General features: G+C 38.8%; 1 protein-coding gene and 1 pseudogene across 1 annotated transcript in view; both read left to right on the top strand.

The window, feature by feature from the left end:
* PXDNL (peroxidasin like) overlaps positions 1–17,347 on the top strand; it is a 222,841-nt gene extending 205,494 nt beyond the window's left edge. The window contains 5 exon segments of the mRNA XM_053559607.1: positions 5,188–5,242; positions 5,244–5,318; positions 16,165–16,245; positions 16,247–16,282; positions 17,216–17,347. Of these exon segments, the coding sequence (XP_053415582.1) occupies positions 5,188–5,242; positions 5,244–5,318; positions 16,165–16,245; positions 16,247–16,282; positions 17,216–17,347 (379 nt within the window).
* Positions 12,341–13,327, top strand: LOC128563647 (WASH complex subunit 2D-like; annotated as a pseudogene).
* Positions 17,348–18,028: the final 681 nt, after the last annotated feature.

The following is an 18,028-nucleotide window of genomic DNA, read 5'->3' as shown; positions in this document are numbered from 1 at the left end:
CTTTAATGAACCCATTAAATTGCAGCAGTGGTCTCAGGTTTGTCTTTGCAAGTTGTTGCTATTTTTAATAGAACACAATAAGGACATCTCCCGTTTTCCCTGATTCTGCTAGTGCGTGACATCTTATATGAAAAGTTTGTTGAAATCAAGGTGAGAACAAACATCACAGCAGGAGAATGAGCAATAAATAGCCCTGAAATAGTGCAAAACTCTCCTGATAATATTAAGTTTATAGAGAATTTAAAGAATTGTCTTGAAAATAACCATAAATTCTAAAGATAAGTTATCTTCAAATATAGGATTCTGGGGCAGCACCTGTGGCTCAAAGGAGTAGGGCGCCAGCCCCATATACTGGAGGTGATGGGTTCAAACCCAGCCCCGGCCACCAACTGCAAATAAAGCATTCTGCATTTATTTACAATCTGTGATATGAGTGGGGGGAATCTTCCTATATCCTGTATCAAAACTAGGTAATTCATGGGCCAGTCTTCATTAAGTTGCTTAATTTAGGAGATTGTTTTTCAATACTAGAAATTAATTTTTTTCCAGCACATATATGCCTTTCGGTAAACATGGGAACTCTTCGTGAGTGGGATGACTTTCCATTTTAGAATATTATGTTAACAAATTACAAATGCAATAATCTTGACATTTTAACATCAATTTAAACTAATTTTCAGTGTTAGCTAATCAATACATAGTCTTTGCATAATATTGTAGTCATTACAGATGCAATGAAACAATATTCATAAGACCTTATTACTAATCCACTTATTTCAGCAAATGCTATAATTTGCACATTCATTTGTGCCGTAATCAAATAAATCAAAACTCGACTTATAAAAATTGACTTTGAATACAGCAATGATTAAAGTTTAAAATCCTCATTATATTTGGAATTATTAATAGTTTAAGTATTGACATTGATAATTAATGAAATTTAGCTTCAAGTATGTTCCCATAAAAAGGAAAATATACAGTAAAAATAGGATACTTGCCTTGAAGATCACTAGAGGAAGCCAAAAACACAGACGATGAAAGAAACATCAAAGAACCATACAGAAAAATTAAAGAATGTGCATAAGGTCCATATTTACATGGCTGAGGTTTAAATGCAGAAAGAGAATTATCTAAATTTGAAGTTTACTTTATGTATCAAAAAATAACTTTATACCGTTGACAAGAAATATACAAAAGCAAAATTCTGAGTGTGGTCAAACATAAATACATAGGTCAAAGTTAAGTCAGACACACAGAAACCGGAGTGGCAATAACAATACAATATTTATTTTTTATTTTTATTTTTTGCAGTTTTTTTTTGGCCAGGGCCAGGTTTGAACCCACCACCTCTGGCATATGGGGCCGGAGCCCTACTCCTTTGAGCCACAGGCGCTGCCCAACAATACAATATTTTAAAAAATGCTTTAAGAGCTTAAAGTTAACACTTCAGGGAAGAAAATAATTAACTAATACAAAAAGATTTTTTTCATATCATTTTTGAAATAGCATCTATTCAGCCCAGCTGAATAAAATTGGATTTGAATATTATGAAGGTCAACTTATGAGAGATGTATCTAACTTTGTACCCTGTAAACAAAAATTGATTTTACCTTTAAAGATGTATGTTTATTTTTTATTTTTTTTTATTAAATCATAGCTGTGTACATCAATATGATCATGGGGCACCATACACTTGTTTCATAGAATATTTGACACATTTTCATCTCATTAGTTGACATAGCCCTCCTGGCATTTTCTTAGTTACTTTGCCAAGACATTTACATTCCACATTTGCCAAGGCTCACATGTACCCTTGTAAGATGCACCACAGGTGTGATCCTTTCAATGCCCCTCCCTCTATCCACCTCCCCCCTCCCTCCCCATGCTTTCCCCCTTCCCCCTGTTCTTAGGTTGTAACTTGGTTATAGCTTTCATGTGAAGGTCTTAAGTTAGTTTCATAGTAGGGGTGAATACATTGGATATTTTTTCTTCCATTCTTGAGACACTTTACTGAGAAGAATATGTTCCAGCTCCATCCATGTAAACATGAAAGAGGTAAAGTCTCCATCTTTCTTCAAGGCTGCATAGTATTCCATGGTGTACATATACCACAATTTGTTAATCCATTCGTGGATCGATGTGCACTTGGGTTTTTTCCATGACTTAGCAATTATGAATAGGGCTGAAATAAAGATTCTGGTACAAATATGTTTGTTATGATGTGGTTTTTGTCTTCTGGGTATATGCCCAGCAGAGGAATTACAGGATTGAATGGCAGATCTATTTTTAGATCTCTAAGTGTTCTCCATATATCTTTCCAAAAGGAATGTATTAGTTTGCATTCCCACCAGCAGTGCAAAAGTGTTCCCTTTTCTCCACATCCACGCCAACATCTCTGGTCTTGAGATTTTGTGATATAGGCTAGTCTCACTGGAGTTAGATGATATCTCAAAGTAGTTTTGATTTGCATTTCTCTGATGATTAAAGATGATGAGCATTTTTTAAAAATCAATTATATGATAGGTTGCTAGGAACACAAATTTCCAAGAGCAGACTTCATATGAACCATAATTTAAAAAAAAATTCAACTAATCTAAAAAATATTGTTAGTTAGCAATTTAAAAATCATTTTACCAAATGAATATTTTGTCAGGAGGATACAGCAATGCTTACCATAGGGAGAAAGGGATGAAGTGGGGATGGTTAATGAGCACAAAACTGTAGTTAAATGGAATGAACATTATTTGATAGCACAATGAAATGACTACAAGTTAGGGTGTACTCTGACATTGCTAAAAGAGTATAATTAGAATGTTCTTTGCACACAAAAATTATAAATGCCTGAAGTGTCTTTGTCCAAATTTCAGTTACCTTGATTTGATTAATTCACATTTTATGCCTGTATCAAAATACCGTATGTAGCCCACTAAGATATACTACTATTCTGTATGCATAATAATTAAAAATAGAAATTTAAAATCAATCAATCAATATTTTGTTAAGAAGCCAATAAGTGGAATATCTAAAATATATTAATGACAATATTCTATATCAAAATTTGTGGGAAATAAAATTATAGTCTTCATGATTGCATGTGTTCATTATCAAAAAAATAATAGAAATAAACTAACAAAATATTCAACTTAAGATGTTAGAGAAAAGGCAACTAAACAAATTATTGAAGTTCTGAGGAAATCTTAAAAAATTATATAGACTGAATTGATGAATAAATAGTTGGCTTAAATAATAAAGAATAACTATAATTACATGTTAGGATAATATATATCTATTATATAGGCATAGTATACAACATATAATAACATACACAGTGACATATTTTTCCAACAAGGACAAAGAGAAATCCCAAATTAGATTAGAAATTCACAGCAATTATCTTCCTTGGAGTTTGGAGAATTATGAATCCTTTTTAGGTGTTTACTTCTTTGTGTCTTATTTTCACAGTTTGATATAAAAAGACTTTGCTGGTTAATACTCCCTCAAAATTAGTAGTAGTGATTTTATTTTATAATCTGTGAAGGGTGCTACAATCTACCAAAGGAAAGGTGACAGGTGTGGTGTGCTGTTTGCTAACAGCACTGGGCTGTTCTTACTGTGAGGAATGTCCCTCCAGTTAGAAGAGGAAGCCCAGAATTGTGTAGCAAGAGTGTTGAGCTGGTCATGTGCTGACCAGCCCTTTCCCTGGACTGAGGGCAGAACCCGTGCAAAGGGATAGGCTGGTGCTCTCAGGACCAGGCTACATTATGTAAGGTTCCGTCTCACTGGATGGAGTAAGAGGTTTCTCTGCTGTGTTCTGGACTTTGATGGAAAGGCACACGGCGGGGTGCTGGGCGGCCTCTCTGCTGCAGGTGGGCCTGTGTCCTAGTGCGTGAGGATGTGAGTTCTACCCACACAGAGCCTCTCACCCAGCCAGATCTGCAGACGAGAATGTGGCCCAGCTGACATCTTGAGTGCCAGCTACCCTGTGCCAGAACCCCAGCCCGAGAACCCGGACACGCAGCACCTCTTAGTTTGCACAAAGCACCTGCATGGTAACCAACAGCGTCTCACTGTTCTAGAGGCTGGGAGTCAAGGTCAAGGAGCTGGCGGGCATGGGAGGCACTAGTCCTGTTGAATTAATGACCCACTTATACCGGTGTGGCCTCTTCTTAGCTATTACTTTGCAATAAAGTCCTGTTGTTAGTAACCTCTCTTTTATTTCTGTTTCCCTTTTCTCTATTCACTGACTGATGTAAGCTTTATAACATGTCTCTCATTTAGAAATTTTTATAAGCACACAGGATTCAGTGTTTCTGGTAAGCCATTTCTTATTAAACAATAGAAGACCTATTTCAAATAGAACAAAGCTGGACAGTTTGGAAGGTTACAAGGGACTCTTCATAAAGGAATGACTTTTAACAAAATTTGAAAAACTTCAGATATAGATATACCTGCAAAATAAAATTTATATAAAAATATTTTTAAAATACATCATCATAATAATAGACAGAACTTTCATTTCTGTTTCCCAAACTACTTATTTGCTTCTGTTTTTTTAAGCTCTAAGAAACATATCTTAAATTCAACCCAAGACATTTAAATTTCCTTTTATTATCAATAGGAATGAGCTATCTTACATCAGGTTTAGATTAGATTTTTGTTAGACACAGTATCCTTATCTTAATTTAGTTCTTGCCATAAATGTATAACTCAGCAAGTGGTGCTGCATTATATATGCTATTTAACTTTCCACTGCTCTTGTGATCTAAAGAACATGTCAAATATGTATGTAATACAACATGACATTCTGTCTTTTTTTTGTTTTTTTTTTTTTGCAGTTTTTGGCTGGGGCCGGGTTTGAACACACCACCTCCAGTATATGGGGCCAGCGCCCTACTCCTTTGAGCCACAGGCGCCGCCCATCATGATATTCTCTTTATTTCATAACCAATGCTTCCTTACTATTTTAGATAAATTACATGAAGCAGATGAGGCCCTCTGGATTATCATCTCATATGCAATTTAATTTTGATTTCTAAATCCAGGCATACCTTTATCTTTTTATGATCACACAGACTACCAATCACAGTGCCTTGTATGTTCCACATGCCTAAATAGTATTTCTTTATTTTTAAAAATGCCGAGGCAACTTTCATTTCTCAGCATTTTATTTGCTTCTTGTATAAATAGGCACCAAAATAACCTGTACACGGGTGAAGACGCCAGCAACGTGACGCTTCGGGCAAAAAACAGAGTTTGCTCAGGATTTCAGAAGTTTTGCCGAGGAAATTCAGGAAACCATTACAGGACACAGAGAGCAGGTCTGTTTTCACCCCAAGTAAAATATCCTTGTTGCATAGATTGGAATAACTGAACTTCAGTCTGTCCAATAACTCTCTAAAGTTCTAACACAACATCAGGGAGTTGTATTGTAACAAGGGTTGAATTATAAGGACGCCTGGGGGAACTCGCAGCACCAAGGTGCAGATAAGCTCACCCTGTCCACCAGGGCCAGCAGCTCCGGTGCCCAGGGGCTCTGTTCAGTGTTCCCGAGTCCCTCACCAGCACTTTTCTGAACAGCTGCGAGTCTGGGTGCCTTCTTCATCTCTGCAAATGTAGAGAATTTCCAACAGGCAAAACATACACTTTTCTTAACAACTTTCTTGGAGTGGAATCAAAGAAGCGTCTTGGAGATGATTGTTTTCTCTGGCTCCCTTTTCTGAAAAAGTTATTGTTAAAAATAAATTCTATGCTCTGCCACACTTCTGCTTGTCTTCTCAGTCGTTCTGGCTCATGCCTTATACAATTTCTCCCAGAATTTGGGAATGGGTCAATGAAAGGGGAAAGACTTGCATCAGAAATGGCTACATAGATGTTTTTATTCTACGGAATAAGTGGAAGTTGGATTTATTTCAAGGCGCAGTGCCAAGCTGTGTACCCCTTAGACGGGGATGTTGCTGTGAAACACACACCTTTCTTCATACCAAAGACCTTGACAGCAGGAAACCAGGGTCTGCTGTCAGGAGGACCCACTCTCACTAATTGTCTGACCCAGGAAACAGCACCTCATCCGACGTTCAGGGCTGTGCTGAAGGTCAACCAGGATTATATAACAGAAGCACATTGTGGTTGTAACTCTTGGGCACAGCTGGATCCCCCCTCAGTGTGCTGCCCAGCAGTGCACTTCCCTCAGCCAGAGGTCCCCCTGTTGAAAACACTTGTCCATCTGAAAGGGAAGATCAATGTGAAAGGTGTGTGAGGCATAGCTTCTAAGAAGATCATCCTTAAAATATCACAGAGTGAGTGGGATGAGTAGGATTCTGAACATCACAGAGTTTAGAAACCCCACTTCACTCACAGTATAAGAACATGTCAGAAAAGAGAGGTTATGACAGCAGGAAAGGGTCCTCAGCACGGTGCTGGATACGGTGGCCCCTAGCAGCTTAAACAATAACCCAGCCCTCATGCGGCAAACTCCTTTTTTTTTGGAAATACATTTTGCTAATGTGCAGACACAGGTGGAATCACAAGCAGCATTTTAGTCCCGTTTGGTCTACAGATTGGTGGTGATAATTGTATCTTCAAGATGTGCTATAGTGATGAAAGCATCTCAAACACCCCGAGGTGGCAGGAGGTGCCCCTTCTTCGTGTCCCAAAACATTCTGAACTAGAACATATTTATAAATGCATTGAGGCAGAGTGTTTTTGCCTGTTTACCTGTCTCTTCCATTCCCTTTATTTTTTTTTCTTTTCAAGAAAATGAATACTTTTATTAAACATGGTAAATTTTGTTTTCTTTTTAAACATGGTAGGGTTTTGACCTCATATACTTGTCAGGTCTGCTACTCAAATTAACTTACAGCTGGACATAGAGATGCCTATCACTCTGGAGATTATTGTAGTTTTTGAGACCCTCCCTTATAGAAGTTGAGGAATCCCAACCTTCAGCCAAGGATTTCTGACTTTTACTTCCTAATTCTAAGCAGAATTGCATTTAAGGGGCTGCAAAACAGTGTCAGTCTTGATAGTTCACATTATAAATGGTATGCAGTATACTTTTGCTGAGGAATGATAATTTTTGCTCTTGGTCCCCAAACTATGATAGTATCAAACTAATGAATGTGGTCTGTAAATTTCTATGGTATGTTCAAGTAAATTATATTTTCTCTTTTAATTTGATTCTGATTATTGTAGAGATAACTAGATCCATAATTATACTCAGAACATTTCATTGTTTTAGTTTGAGGTTATTCTTTTTAATTTTCCTCACTGCAGAGAGGGGTATGTGTGTGAGGAGGGTATATAATAAATGATAAATGAGATACAGGAATTTGCATTTTTAATTATAATCAAACTCTTATAGTGTGGTTCTTCCCAGGTATGGCTAAACTATTTTATGCACTTACTCTAGGTATTGCAAGTAGGATGGGTTTTAATGTAAGAAATCAGAAATGTTCATACCTGTTGGAACAGCAAGAGGAGCCGCAGTCATAGAAACAGCAGCTAGAAGCTACCACAGATCTCAGCAATCTTAGCGGGAGACTCAAGCCCAGCACTTGTTTATGCCTTTGCTGACAACCATACAGTAGAACAATGTCTCCTCCATCTAAATCTGACATGTGTGCCTCTCCTTGGCAGATTCTAACCCAGCACACAAAGGGAAAATGGTCAAGAAATGACTTTCTGAGATCTGTGGAAGAGGTGCTGATGGTGACGAGTGGATGGTGGGCAAATCAGAGACCCTATTTAGGGAAGATACTTTATGTGACTTAGTAATTAGTTGGGTGTTGGAAAGGTAGCACATGAGGCTGGAAAGATACCATGTGGTTCCAAAGACAAAGTTCTTGTTCTGAATGTCAACTAGTTAAGACAAATAAACAAACAGATGTAGAGATCAATAGACCACTGTAATGTGTTAATCCAAAGTTCATAATTATGCCTTGAAAAAAAGTGTGACTTAGAACTGTTTCATAAAACCCAACCCATCACTTTATTAAACAAGTATATGAATCAAAGATACTCTAGGCTTAAAAAAAATAGGAGAAAAGTAATGCTATTACTAAAATAATAATTATAGATGGTGGAGCAGTTGAGTTGAAAGAGGTTATGGCATATGTAAGGAACAGAGTGACGTGCAGTGTGGCTAAAGTTTAGGTAATCAAGATTGACAAAACATGGACGTGGTGATCCCAGTGAGACAGAAAGCGTGCAGTTAGGAAGGCCTGTTAAACTCACACTAAGGACATCTTTCTGGACTCTGAATGTGTAAGCTGCTAGCAGGGTTTGGGAACAAGAATATGTTTGAATATCAGGTTTCTGCAGGAGAACCAAACAAAGGATTACAACAGTGATACAGTGATCTGCTGTCATCATCAAAGGGCGAGATGATGGTGACTTAGGGTATGATGATGAAATTAGAAAAGAAGAAAAATGGACACTTTTAGGAGGGAGAACTGTGACATAGAATGGTCAGAATTTGGCTGTTGGATGAGTTATGACAGCTCCACCTGCCGCACATGAGGTCTTATGTGGAAACCCACAGGAGCACCTGTGGTGTGGGCAGAGGAAGGCTCCCAGGCCTCTGACCCACATCACTGCCTTTCCTGGGTATCCAGCTTGTAGAGGATGATACTCCTCGGACTCAGTAGTCATATGAGCCAATTCCTTATAATAGACCTGTCTACATCCATAACCTGTAGGGTCTGTTTCCCTGGAGAACATTGATTGATAAACTGAGTCTGCTGATGGAGCCGTCAAGCCACTCTTCATTTCTATTACAGTGTTTCTGATTTCTGGAATTTTACTTTACTTCTTCTTCAGCATTTCCATCTCTCTGCTTACATTACCAGTCTTTTCCTGCATGCTGCTGGCTTTTTCCACTAGGGCCCCAAACCTATTAATCACAGTTATTTTAAAATCACTGCCTGATATTTCCAACATCTGTCACAACTGAGTCTGATCCTGATGATCACTTTGCATCTTATAATTGTACAGTTTTTTATCTTTACTTTGATCACACCTCGCAAATTTGGTTTAAAGCCAGACATGATGTTTTGGTTAATAGGGACTGCAGTAAATAAGCCTTTGCTTTGGGCTTTTATATTGAAAATGCTAAATTATATGATGCATTAAAAGTTTATTGGATCTATAGGTGCTGTGGCTTTAAATTCTTTGAAGTGGGGGGGAGGGGAAGCAAGATTTGTTCAGCTGAGTTCTTCTCAAAAAACTGGGGAAAAAGAGAGAACCCAGCCATACCTGGTGTGGGGACCTTACCTAAAGTCATAGTTCAGGGAGAACAGCAAGGAGGTGGTGATGTGGATACAGCATATGATCCAGAGCAGTGGAAATCTGATGAATTAGGCAAGTAATTGTGACTGGATGGGATTGTCAGGCTGCTCACAGAGGTCCAGGAGGGAAGGAAGCCTTTCCTGAGTTTTCAGTAGTTAGGGAAAGCTGAACATTGACTGGAAACCTTGGAAGAATTGGGGGACTTGCACAGATAATAGCAACCATATTTGAATTCTGGTTGAAGTGGAATTGTCATAGGGTTGGTGGCCGGTGAGACACCCATAGTGAAAAAGTCTTGGTGGCTGGAGGCTCCCATTGTGAGAAGGTCAAGGAAAGTCTTAGCAGGGGCCTAAAGCATGGCCATCTTAATTCCACCAGCCAGGATCAGAACTCCACTATTGGGACAGGCTGAGGGACTTCTGTACCCTATGGGAACTGGAGTCAGGGGGCACAGTGAGACGTGCACCTGAAAGATTCCTGTGAGCTTTAAGATCCCAACCTTGAAGGGTCTGAATGCCAAGGAATCAGTACCATAGAGGTTGCTGGCTGTGTTCTCTGTCTCCTAGAAAAACCACAGAACCACTTGGTATCTTGGTGACATATTGTAACATACTGTCATCAAGAGCAAAGACTTCTGTTTTAAACAAAGGAGGCAGTGAGAAAGGAAAAGGAGGACAAGGAGTTGAAAAGAAAGAACACATGGGGAGGAACAAACAGAAAAATTCAGGTAACCTGGAAAACCAAAACAGAGCAACTTCCTCAAAGGACCATGAGGCAGCTACTGCAGATGACCCCACTTCTAAAGAATTAGTGAACTTGACAGAAAGGGAATTTAAAATATGGGTGATAAAGACAATAAAAGAAATGGGTGAGAACACGAAAAGACAGAAGTGAAAGTCAGATGAGAGATATGTAGAACATAGAAAGGATATGATGGAGCTTAAGGAAATGAAGGAAATAATCAAGGAATGTAAAGATTCAGCAGAAAGTATCAAAAATACATTAGACCATGGAGAAGAAAGAACCTCAGAGCAAAGAATAAAGTTTTCAAGTTAACCCAGTTAGTTAAAGAAACAGAAAGAATAAAAAGAAAGCAGAATAGTCACTTAGAGAACTACAAGTCTCCATGAACTATTCAAACATATGAATAATAGAGATTCCTGAAGGGTAAGAAGATTGTCCCAAAGGAATGGAAGCTCTACTGTAGACCATCATAAATGAAAACTTCCCAAGTTTTACTAAAGACCCTGACATACTCCTTTCAGATGGATATTGAACCCGGGTCATCTCAACTCAAATAGAGCCTCTCCAAGACACATTGTAATGAACCTGTCCAAAGTCAAAATGAAAGAAAAAATTCTTCAAGCAGCCAGGAGTAAGTACCAACTGCCCTACAAGGGCAGAGCCCTTAAGAGGACAGCAGACTGTGCAACTGAAACCTTCCAAGCCAGAAAAACATGGTCATCCACCTCCAACATTCTTAAATAAAACCATTTTTATCCCAGAATTATGTATCCTGCTAAACTAAGCTTCAAAATTGATGGAGAAATCAAATCTTTTGCAGATATAGAAGCACTGAAGAAATTTGCCACAAGACCGGCTCTACAGGAAATACTTAGACTTCTCAACACTGACCACCACAACAGACCACCAGCAAAGTAAATACCCAGAAGCTAATAGTCAAAACTTAGCTTCCACAAAGATAAAACTACACAATGGACGTTCACAAAATAAGATGAATAGAACTCCACCATACTTATCAATTCTCTCAATAAATGTTAATGGACTAAATTCACCACTGAAAATGCACAGGCTTGCTGATCAGATAAAAAAAAGCACAAGCCATCCATATGCTGTCTCCAGGAGACACACCTAGCCTTGAAGGACAAATCAAGACTCAGGATTAAGGGATGGAAAATAGTATTTCAAGCAAATGGAAATCAGAAGAAAGGAGGAGTTGCAAACTTATTTTCAGATACAAGTGGATTTAAAGCAACTAAAGTTAAGAAAGACAAAGATGGACACTTTATACTAGTCAAAGGAACAATACAACAAGAAGACATTTCAATTTTAAATATTTATGCACCCAACTTAAATGCTCCCAGATTTATGAAACACACTTTGATGGGTCTGAGCAATATAATATCCCATAACACCATAATAGCTGGGGACTTTAGCAGCCTCTGACAGAACTGGACAGAACCTCTAAACAAAACAAAGATACAAAGGACTTAAATGTGACCTTAGAACAATGGGATGAATAGATATATACAGAACACACCATTCCAAAGTGAACGAATATACATTTACCCCTTTGAATTTTGTTTTCAAAAGGTTTTCAGTAACATGAATTGGTCAACAAGAAACCTTGTCTAACTTTTCCATAACTATTTCCATACAGTTACCAGTGGGCAGACTTGTGGCAGAAGGAGATGAGCAATGCTTGTCTTGTCACCAGAGAGGGAGGGTTTGACCTCCTCTGTCCCCATTTGGATGCCCTTTGTTTCCTTTTCTTGCCTGATGTATTGGCTAAACTCCCAGCACTATGTTGAATAGTAGTGATGATAGAGGATAATCTTATCTCTTCTAAAAACAGAAAAAAAAATTAGCTGGCATTATGGTGGGTACCTGTAAGTCCCAGCTACTCAGGAGGCTGAGGCAGGAGGATCTCTTGAGCCCAAGGTGTGAGATTGCTGTGAGCTGTGATGCCATGGCACTCTACCAAGAGTGACAGAGTGAGACTCTGTCTCAAAAAAATAAAGAACAAACAAACAAACACCTTGAAAGCAGCAAAAGAAAAACAACACCTTGCTATTTACAGGCTAACCAGTGAACTAAATGCTTTCTGCCTGAGATTGCAAGGTGTTGTAAACAAAGAAAGGATGTCCATTCTTGAAACTTTTATTCAACTGAGTTCTGGAATTTCTTGCCAGTGCAATAAAGCAAGAAAAGGAAAAGACCTATAGATTGAAAGAAAAAAATTAAACTATTTTCAGGTGACAGTACCTATGTAGAAATTAATGTTCTGGAAGGTGTGCTTGCCCTTTCTGGGAGTGGGGAAGCCAATGTGAGCTTTGATCTAGCTCAGGCAGACACCTTACACAGTGCAAACAAGAACCACATCAAAATTCTAGTGAAGTACAGACTGCAGACTCATGAGCAGCTAGGCGGCTGGCTGCCCAGGAGTCCAGGGAGCCTATATGAGTGTCCCCAGAGGAGACAGTTCCCAGTTGGCAGTGGGGGCTATTTCACCAAATGGCTGCCAGCAACTACCTTGAGCAGCCAGTGGAGAAGACAGCTCTGAGGAGCCGAGGCAGCTGCAGTTCCACCTTGGGAAGACTGTCCTATGCACGGAGTGGACAGGAACCCTTTTGCAAAGTCTCTGGGTCATCCCAGAGGTGAAGTTGACCTTTTTGATTCTGGGGATATCTTTTCCAAGGACACTGGTCCTCAAACCACAGAAAGAATGAAAACCAAGGCAAAAGCAGCAGAGACCCAAGCCAACCTGCCAGGGGAAAGAAAGAAACGAGCACTGTGTTTCCTGCTCTAGGAGAGGCAGGCAGCAATGATGATCTCTTTCAGTCCATTAAACCAAAACTGGCAAAGAAAACATATCCTTTTCCTCTCCTGGAAGATGATCTCTTTGCAGATCAGAAAAGCAAGAAGAAAAAGTCAAAATACAATAGCCAACAGTATATCATATCAGAAACACAAGATATTTTTGAGGATGATATATTTGCTACAGAAGCAATTAAACCCTCTCAAAAAACAAGAGACAAGGCGAGAACATTGGAATCCAACTTATTTGACAATAACATGGATTATCTTTGCTGACCTAACTGTAAAAGCAAAAGAAAAGTCCAAAAGGAAAGTGGAAGCCAAGCCTATATTTGATGATGATATAGATGATATCTTGTCTGGTGTCCAAGTTAAAACAAGCAAACCAAAAACCCGATCTACACAGGTAGCCCCTGAATCAAGACCTGAACCCAAGGTGTCTGACATATTTGATGATCCCTTGAACTCCTGAGGAGGCCAGTAGAGCACGTAGTGTGTTCACATCTCACCCTTCAGCTGTATCCTTGAGCCAGCTGTGGTCTTAACTGGATTACAAAAACAAATACTATTAATAATGCCTGGCTCACCTTTACCCAATGTACTAGTATTTTTCTGCACTGATTTTAATCATGCTTAATACTACAAAACAAAAATAAATGTTTCATACTGAAAAAAAAGTACCCCCAGAACCTCTTAATATGAATAAATAAGCTGAGCAAGATTGCAGGATGCAAGAAAAACCCTAGATAAACATAAAAAAATAAAATAAAATAATGGTGTTTCCTTATATAACATGTGGTAATAGGGAGAGAAAAGTTACATCCTTTTACCTCCAGAACTTTGTAATTGAATCTGCAACAAAACTTCACCACATAATATATCTCTTCTATTTATGGTACATAAAAGATTCTTAAGCTCGTGCCCTTCTTAAAGATTTTCCTTGTCATTTTATTACATTTTGAAAAGATATTATTCTTTAAGTTCCTGAAGTTTAGAATAGATATGTTGCTGTCATGTTAAAGATATATTTTGCCTTTCTATGCTTTTCTCCTTGAAAGCAGAAGTTAACCACCTGAATATCTTTTACAGGTTTTATAATATCTTTACTCTTTCTAATATTTTGGGGAATTTGTTCAACTTTACTGATGTTTTTCCATTTTCCCAGTATTTTTGGAAGTAAATGTGTATGTGTGCTCTAGTCTTCCAGGATATAATCACTCACACCTCAAGAGATTTTTTTGTAACTTTCATCCCCAGAACCCATGGCCTCACCTAAGCAATGGACTATTTGGTTTACATCTAGTTCTCATAAAACCCTATCATTCCTACTTCATTGTAATATTTGCCCTATCATCCTTCCCATTCTCACTGCTCACATAAAACCAGCCTTGCTAGTTCATTAATGTATTAGCAGACACATGTTAGGTATTTAATGTACCTGTTGGGTTATGAATAAATTAATGAGTGTATGAATATTGCTGCCCAAGTAATGCTGAGTTATTATGTCTTCACAGAGCCTGTCCTGCCACAGGTGTGGTAGAATACTTTATAGAATCAAAATATTACTACCTCAAGACTTTTTGCTTCCTCAAAGAAGTCAAAGTTCATGGTTATTTAAGTCTCTTTACAACTGAGTTCTAAGCCATTTTTATGTAATTTCCAAATAATACCTTATTTGCGCTACCTCTGTTGAAACTCAGTTGAGCTCACTGGTCTCCCTCCCCCTTTAGCTTCATTTACACATTTTCTTTCCAGCTAAAATATCCTTTCCCTTCCCTCTGCTCCATACCCTACATGCCTAGACACTCTTATATCCAAATAAAACCTTAATTCGTGGTCAAGCTCAAGTACCACTTATATAGTAATTCTTCCCTGATCCTTATTTCATTTTTCTAAAAGTAATGTTTTTCTTTTAACTCCCACATCATTGTGCATGTACTCAGATGGCACACGACATCAAAGCTTATATCATTATTTATTTTTGTATAAATTCACTCCTGCCCACTAGACGGCAGACTGCTGGATTATTTATCATTTCAGTCTTTTCTAGGCCTAGCAGACAATGAAACAGTAGGTACTCAATTGCTATTTAAAAATAAGTCATCATTTTTATGCTTTTTAAGCCATTCAGTTTGGTCAAGTGTTTATCCAAGATTATCTTGGGCATAAAAATTGTCAGATATATACAACCTTACCCACTGTTTGAAATAATGATGTAATTTCTAACCAAATTACTGGGATCATTAAAATCTGGAAAGAACACTCATTAAAGGATGGATATGTAATGATTTATAGGGACAGTGTGATGTATTGGAGTGACCATTTGAAGATGTGTGGTGTAGACCTACTGGTGTTCATTTTCATTTACTAGGGGCACCATAATGACTGCCATGCATTGCGTGGCTTAAACAACAGAAATTCTGTTTTCTCACTATTCTCTAACCTGGTTGTCTGGCATTGAGGTGCTGGCAGAGCTGACTTCTGGGGCTTCTCTTCTGGGCTTGCAGGTGGCACCGTCTCACTTGCTCCACGTGGCCTCTCCTCAGTGGGCACAGCTGTTGTCTCTTCTGCTTTCCATGAGTCTACAGGTGCTGTTGAATAGAGTTCCACCCCCAAGACCTCATTAACCTCCCCACCTCAGAGGGCTTCGCTTCAAATACAGTCACATTGAGTCACAAGGCTTCCACTTGTAAGTTTTCAGGGTGGAAGGTGGAGTTCAGTCCATTACAGAAGGCTTCCCTCCTCCTCTGAGTCAGAACTGAGGCCTTCCTGTGCTGCAGCTGCACTTCCTATGAGGCCCTGTCACTTAGTTGGCTATGGTTTATTGACCTGTCCTTCTATCAAATAGTAAGCTTTGTGTTCCCCTGGGTGGCTCATTTTCGTCTCTGAAACTTGATAAGCTTGATCAATATATTTGTTGAACATGGGATGAAATTCTGCTATTGGTGACAACTTAGGTGACAAAAAAATAATAATAAATAAAATATTGATTAATTGAATTAACATTTGTGTTTATTGAGTAGATACTCCAAATACATAATTTTACTCATTTGATTTTAATCCCAAATCCTTTAGAAGTTACCGTTGCAAGTGTTATGTCCAGATTTAGTATTTTCCCACCTGTAAGGAGCTGTTGATTAGGCTCTGGATGACTCAAGCTCATTCAGTTTTGGCGAAAATGCTAAGAAAAGTCATGCTGGCTGTGACGTTTCCTTGCCTGCTAGGTGTGTGCTTGCATTTCATCAGGCCTCCGGAGGCCTCCATCAGGCTTTGCTGCCACCACCCCAGGGCCCACTTTCTTCTACATCTCTCCTTTTTCAGATAAGCTAGCTGAAGTCTCACCTGAGGCAGGCAGGGTGTACAGACCACAGAGGGATTCAAAGCAAGGACAAGGAGAGCCGGGTGGAAGGAAGACGGTGTCAGCTGCGTCTGCAAGTCTGTGCTTAGATGTCCTCCCTCCTCCTCCTCCTATTTTCAAAAATTCAAAAAGAGAAAGCTATCCTTTTGTGAATAGACTCTAGGCATGTTTTTCATATTGGGCTACAGTGTGAGATTTCAAGGCTTCTGATTATTGATTAAACCATAGCCACGATCTAACGAGAGCCTGCTAGAGATCACGGGCTTTTTCCAAGTTCACTAACAGATGAGGGAACAGAGGCTAAAGGAGTCGATGTAACTTGTCCAAGGTCACACAGTGAACCGAGGCAGCTGGGCGTTGAGTTTATCTCATTATTCTCTACTCAGGCTCACTATAAACGTTGCCTGAAGGCACTACCAACTACACAATTCAAAGAAATATAAAGATGCATTATCATGGTTTCCACCAAAAAAAAAAAAAAAAGGTACAGTATTTGTTATTTAGTTTGCTTTTAGAAGGGAGCTGACCCCTGCTCCCCTCCCCCCATACACACCCCAATCCTCTAGCACAGTGTTTTCCAACCTTTTTTAATCTCACGGCACTTGAACCTCTAGTCAAACTTCCGAGCACACTTAAATTATGTTGACCAAAAAGGGAGTAAAAGACAGAAGATACTTACTGTGCTTTGAACATCTATTGAAAATAATTTAATTAATGATCTTTAAAAATGTTTGTGGCACACTGATCGTTTCCCTGCACACTGGTTGAAAATCACTGCTCTAGAAATTTGAGCCCTTCCTCACATACACCCAGCCTCACAGGACCAGTGGGCAGCATGTATAATCTTACCTTCATGCAGCAAATGTGTAGAAAGAAAAAAACGAATAGAAACCACAGGCAAAATTTAACTCAGACCATGAGCAACTTTTACTATAACAAGAGAGCCAAGCCTATATGTTTTTAGTAATTTTACTATAAGAAACATGGGTACCATGTTGGACTGTTACCTTTCAGTGTGGCCCGGTCACGTGTGTGGTGGAGACTTGTTCCTCGGTTCCAGGTGCCAGTCCTGAGTTGGTGAAAGGAATCTGCTGTCCAGTCTGCAGAGACCAAGGAATGCCTGCTGACTACCCAGAGAAATGCTAACGAACGTTACCTGCTCTTAAGCCCTGGATGGAGAATTTCTCCGAAAGAGACACTTACGGCTTCAGCACTTTTAACCTTTTAGTCACATCCTTGATATGGGAACCACTGACTTAAGAACAAATTAGATGTACTGAAGATCTTTTATCTTTTCAGTTTATACATGCCTTGAAATAATGCAGAACTAAAAACTATAATTTGCCTAGGCATCAGTTTATCTTAAGACATATTTGTCATTGTGGACCCTCGGTTTTATATACCATACATGAGAATAAAAAGAAGATTGTAATATTTCTTAAAAATGTGAATATTGCAGAAAATATGTAATTTTAACATGTGGAGTGAATTCATAATGTGCAAGAATTTTGGAGACTGAGTTTTGCACTTAGAGAAAACATCTGGAAAGATCTGTAGTAAATTTGTGACAACGATGTGATGTGGTTCTCCCCACTCGACTTCGTTCTCTCAGATCTCTGGGCAATTGTCAGCTTCTGCTGGGAAGGTCCTGATCTTAACCTTCATTAGTCTGTAAATGCTGGAACAGAAGAGAAGAGTTGGTGAAGGAGAATCATTATTTTAGGGATCTCGTTAGTTCGGCATGTGGCTGAAAAATGCAAACTCTTTGAGGGAAGAGACTTTAAAGCAGAACTGTTCAGCATCTGCTCTTCCCTTACCTGTCATTAT

The sequence above is a fragment of the Nycticebus coucang genome, chromosome 13 (assembly GCF_027406575.1).
Source record: "Nycticebus coucang isolate mNycCou1 chromosome 13, mNycCou1.pri, whole genome shotgun sequence".
Lineage (NCBI taxonomy): Eukaryota > Metazoa > Chordata > Mammalia > Primates > Lorisidae > Nycticebus > Nycticebus coucang.
The sequence above is the reverse complement of the archived record's forward strand: the minus strand, read 5'-3'. Positions and strand labels throughout refer to the sequence as shown.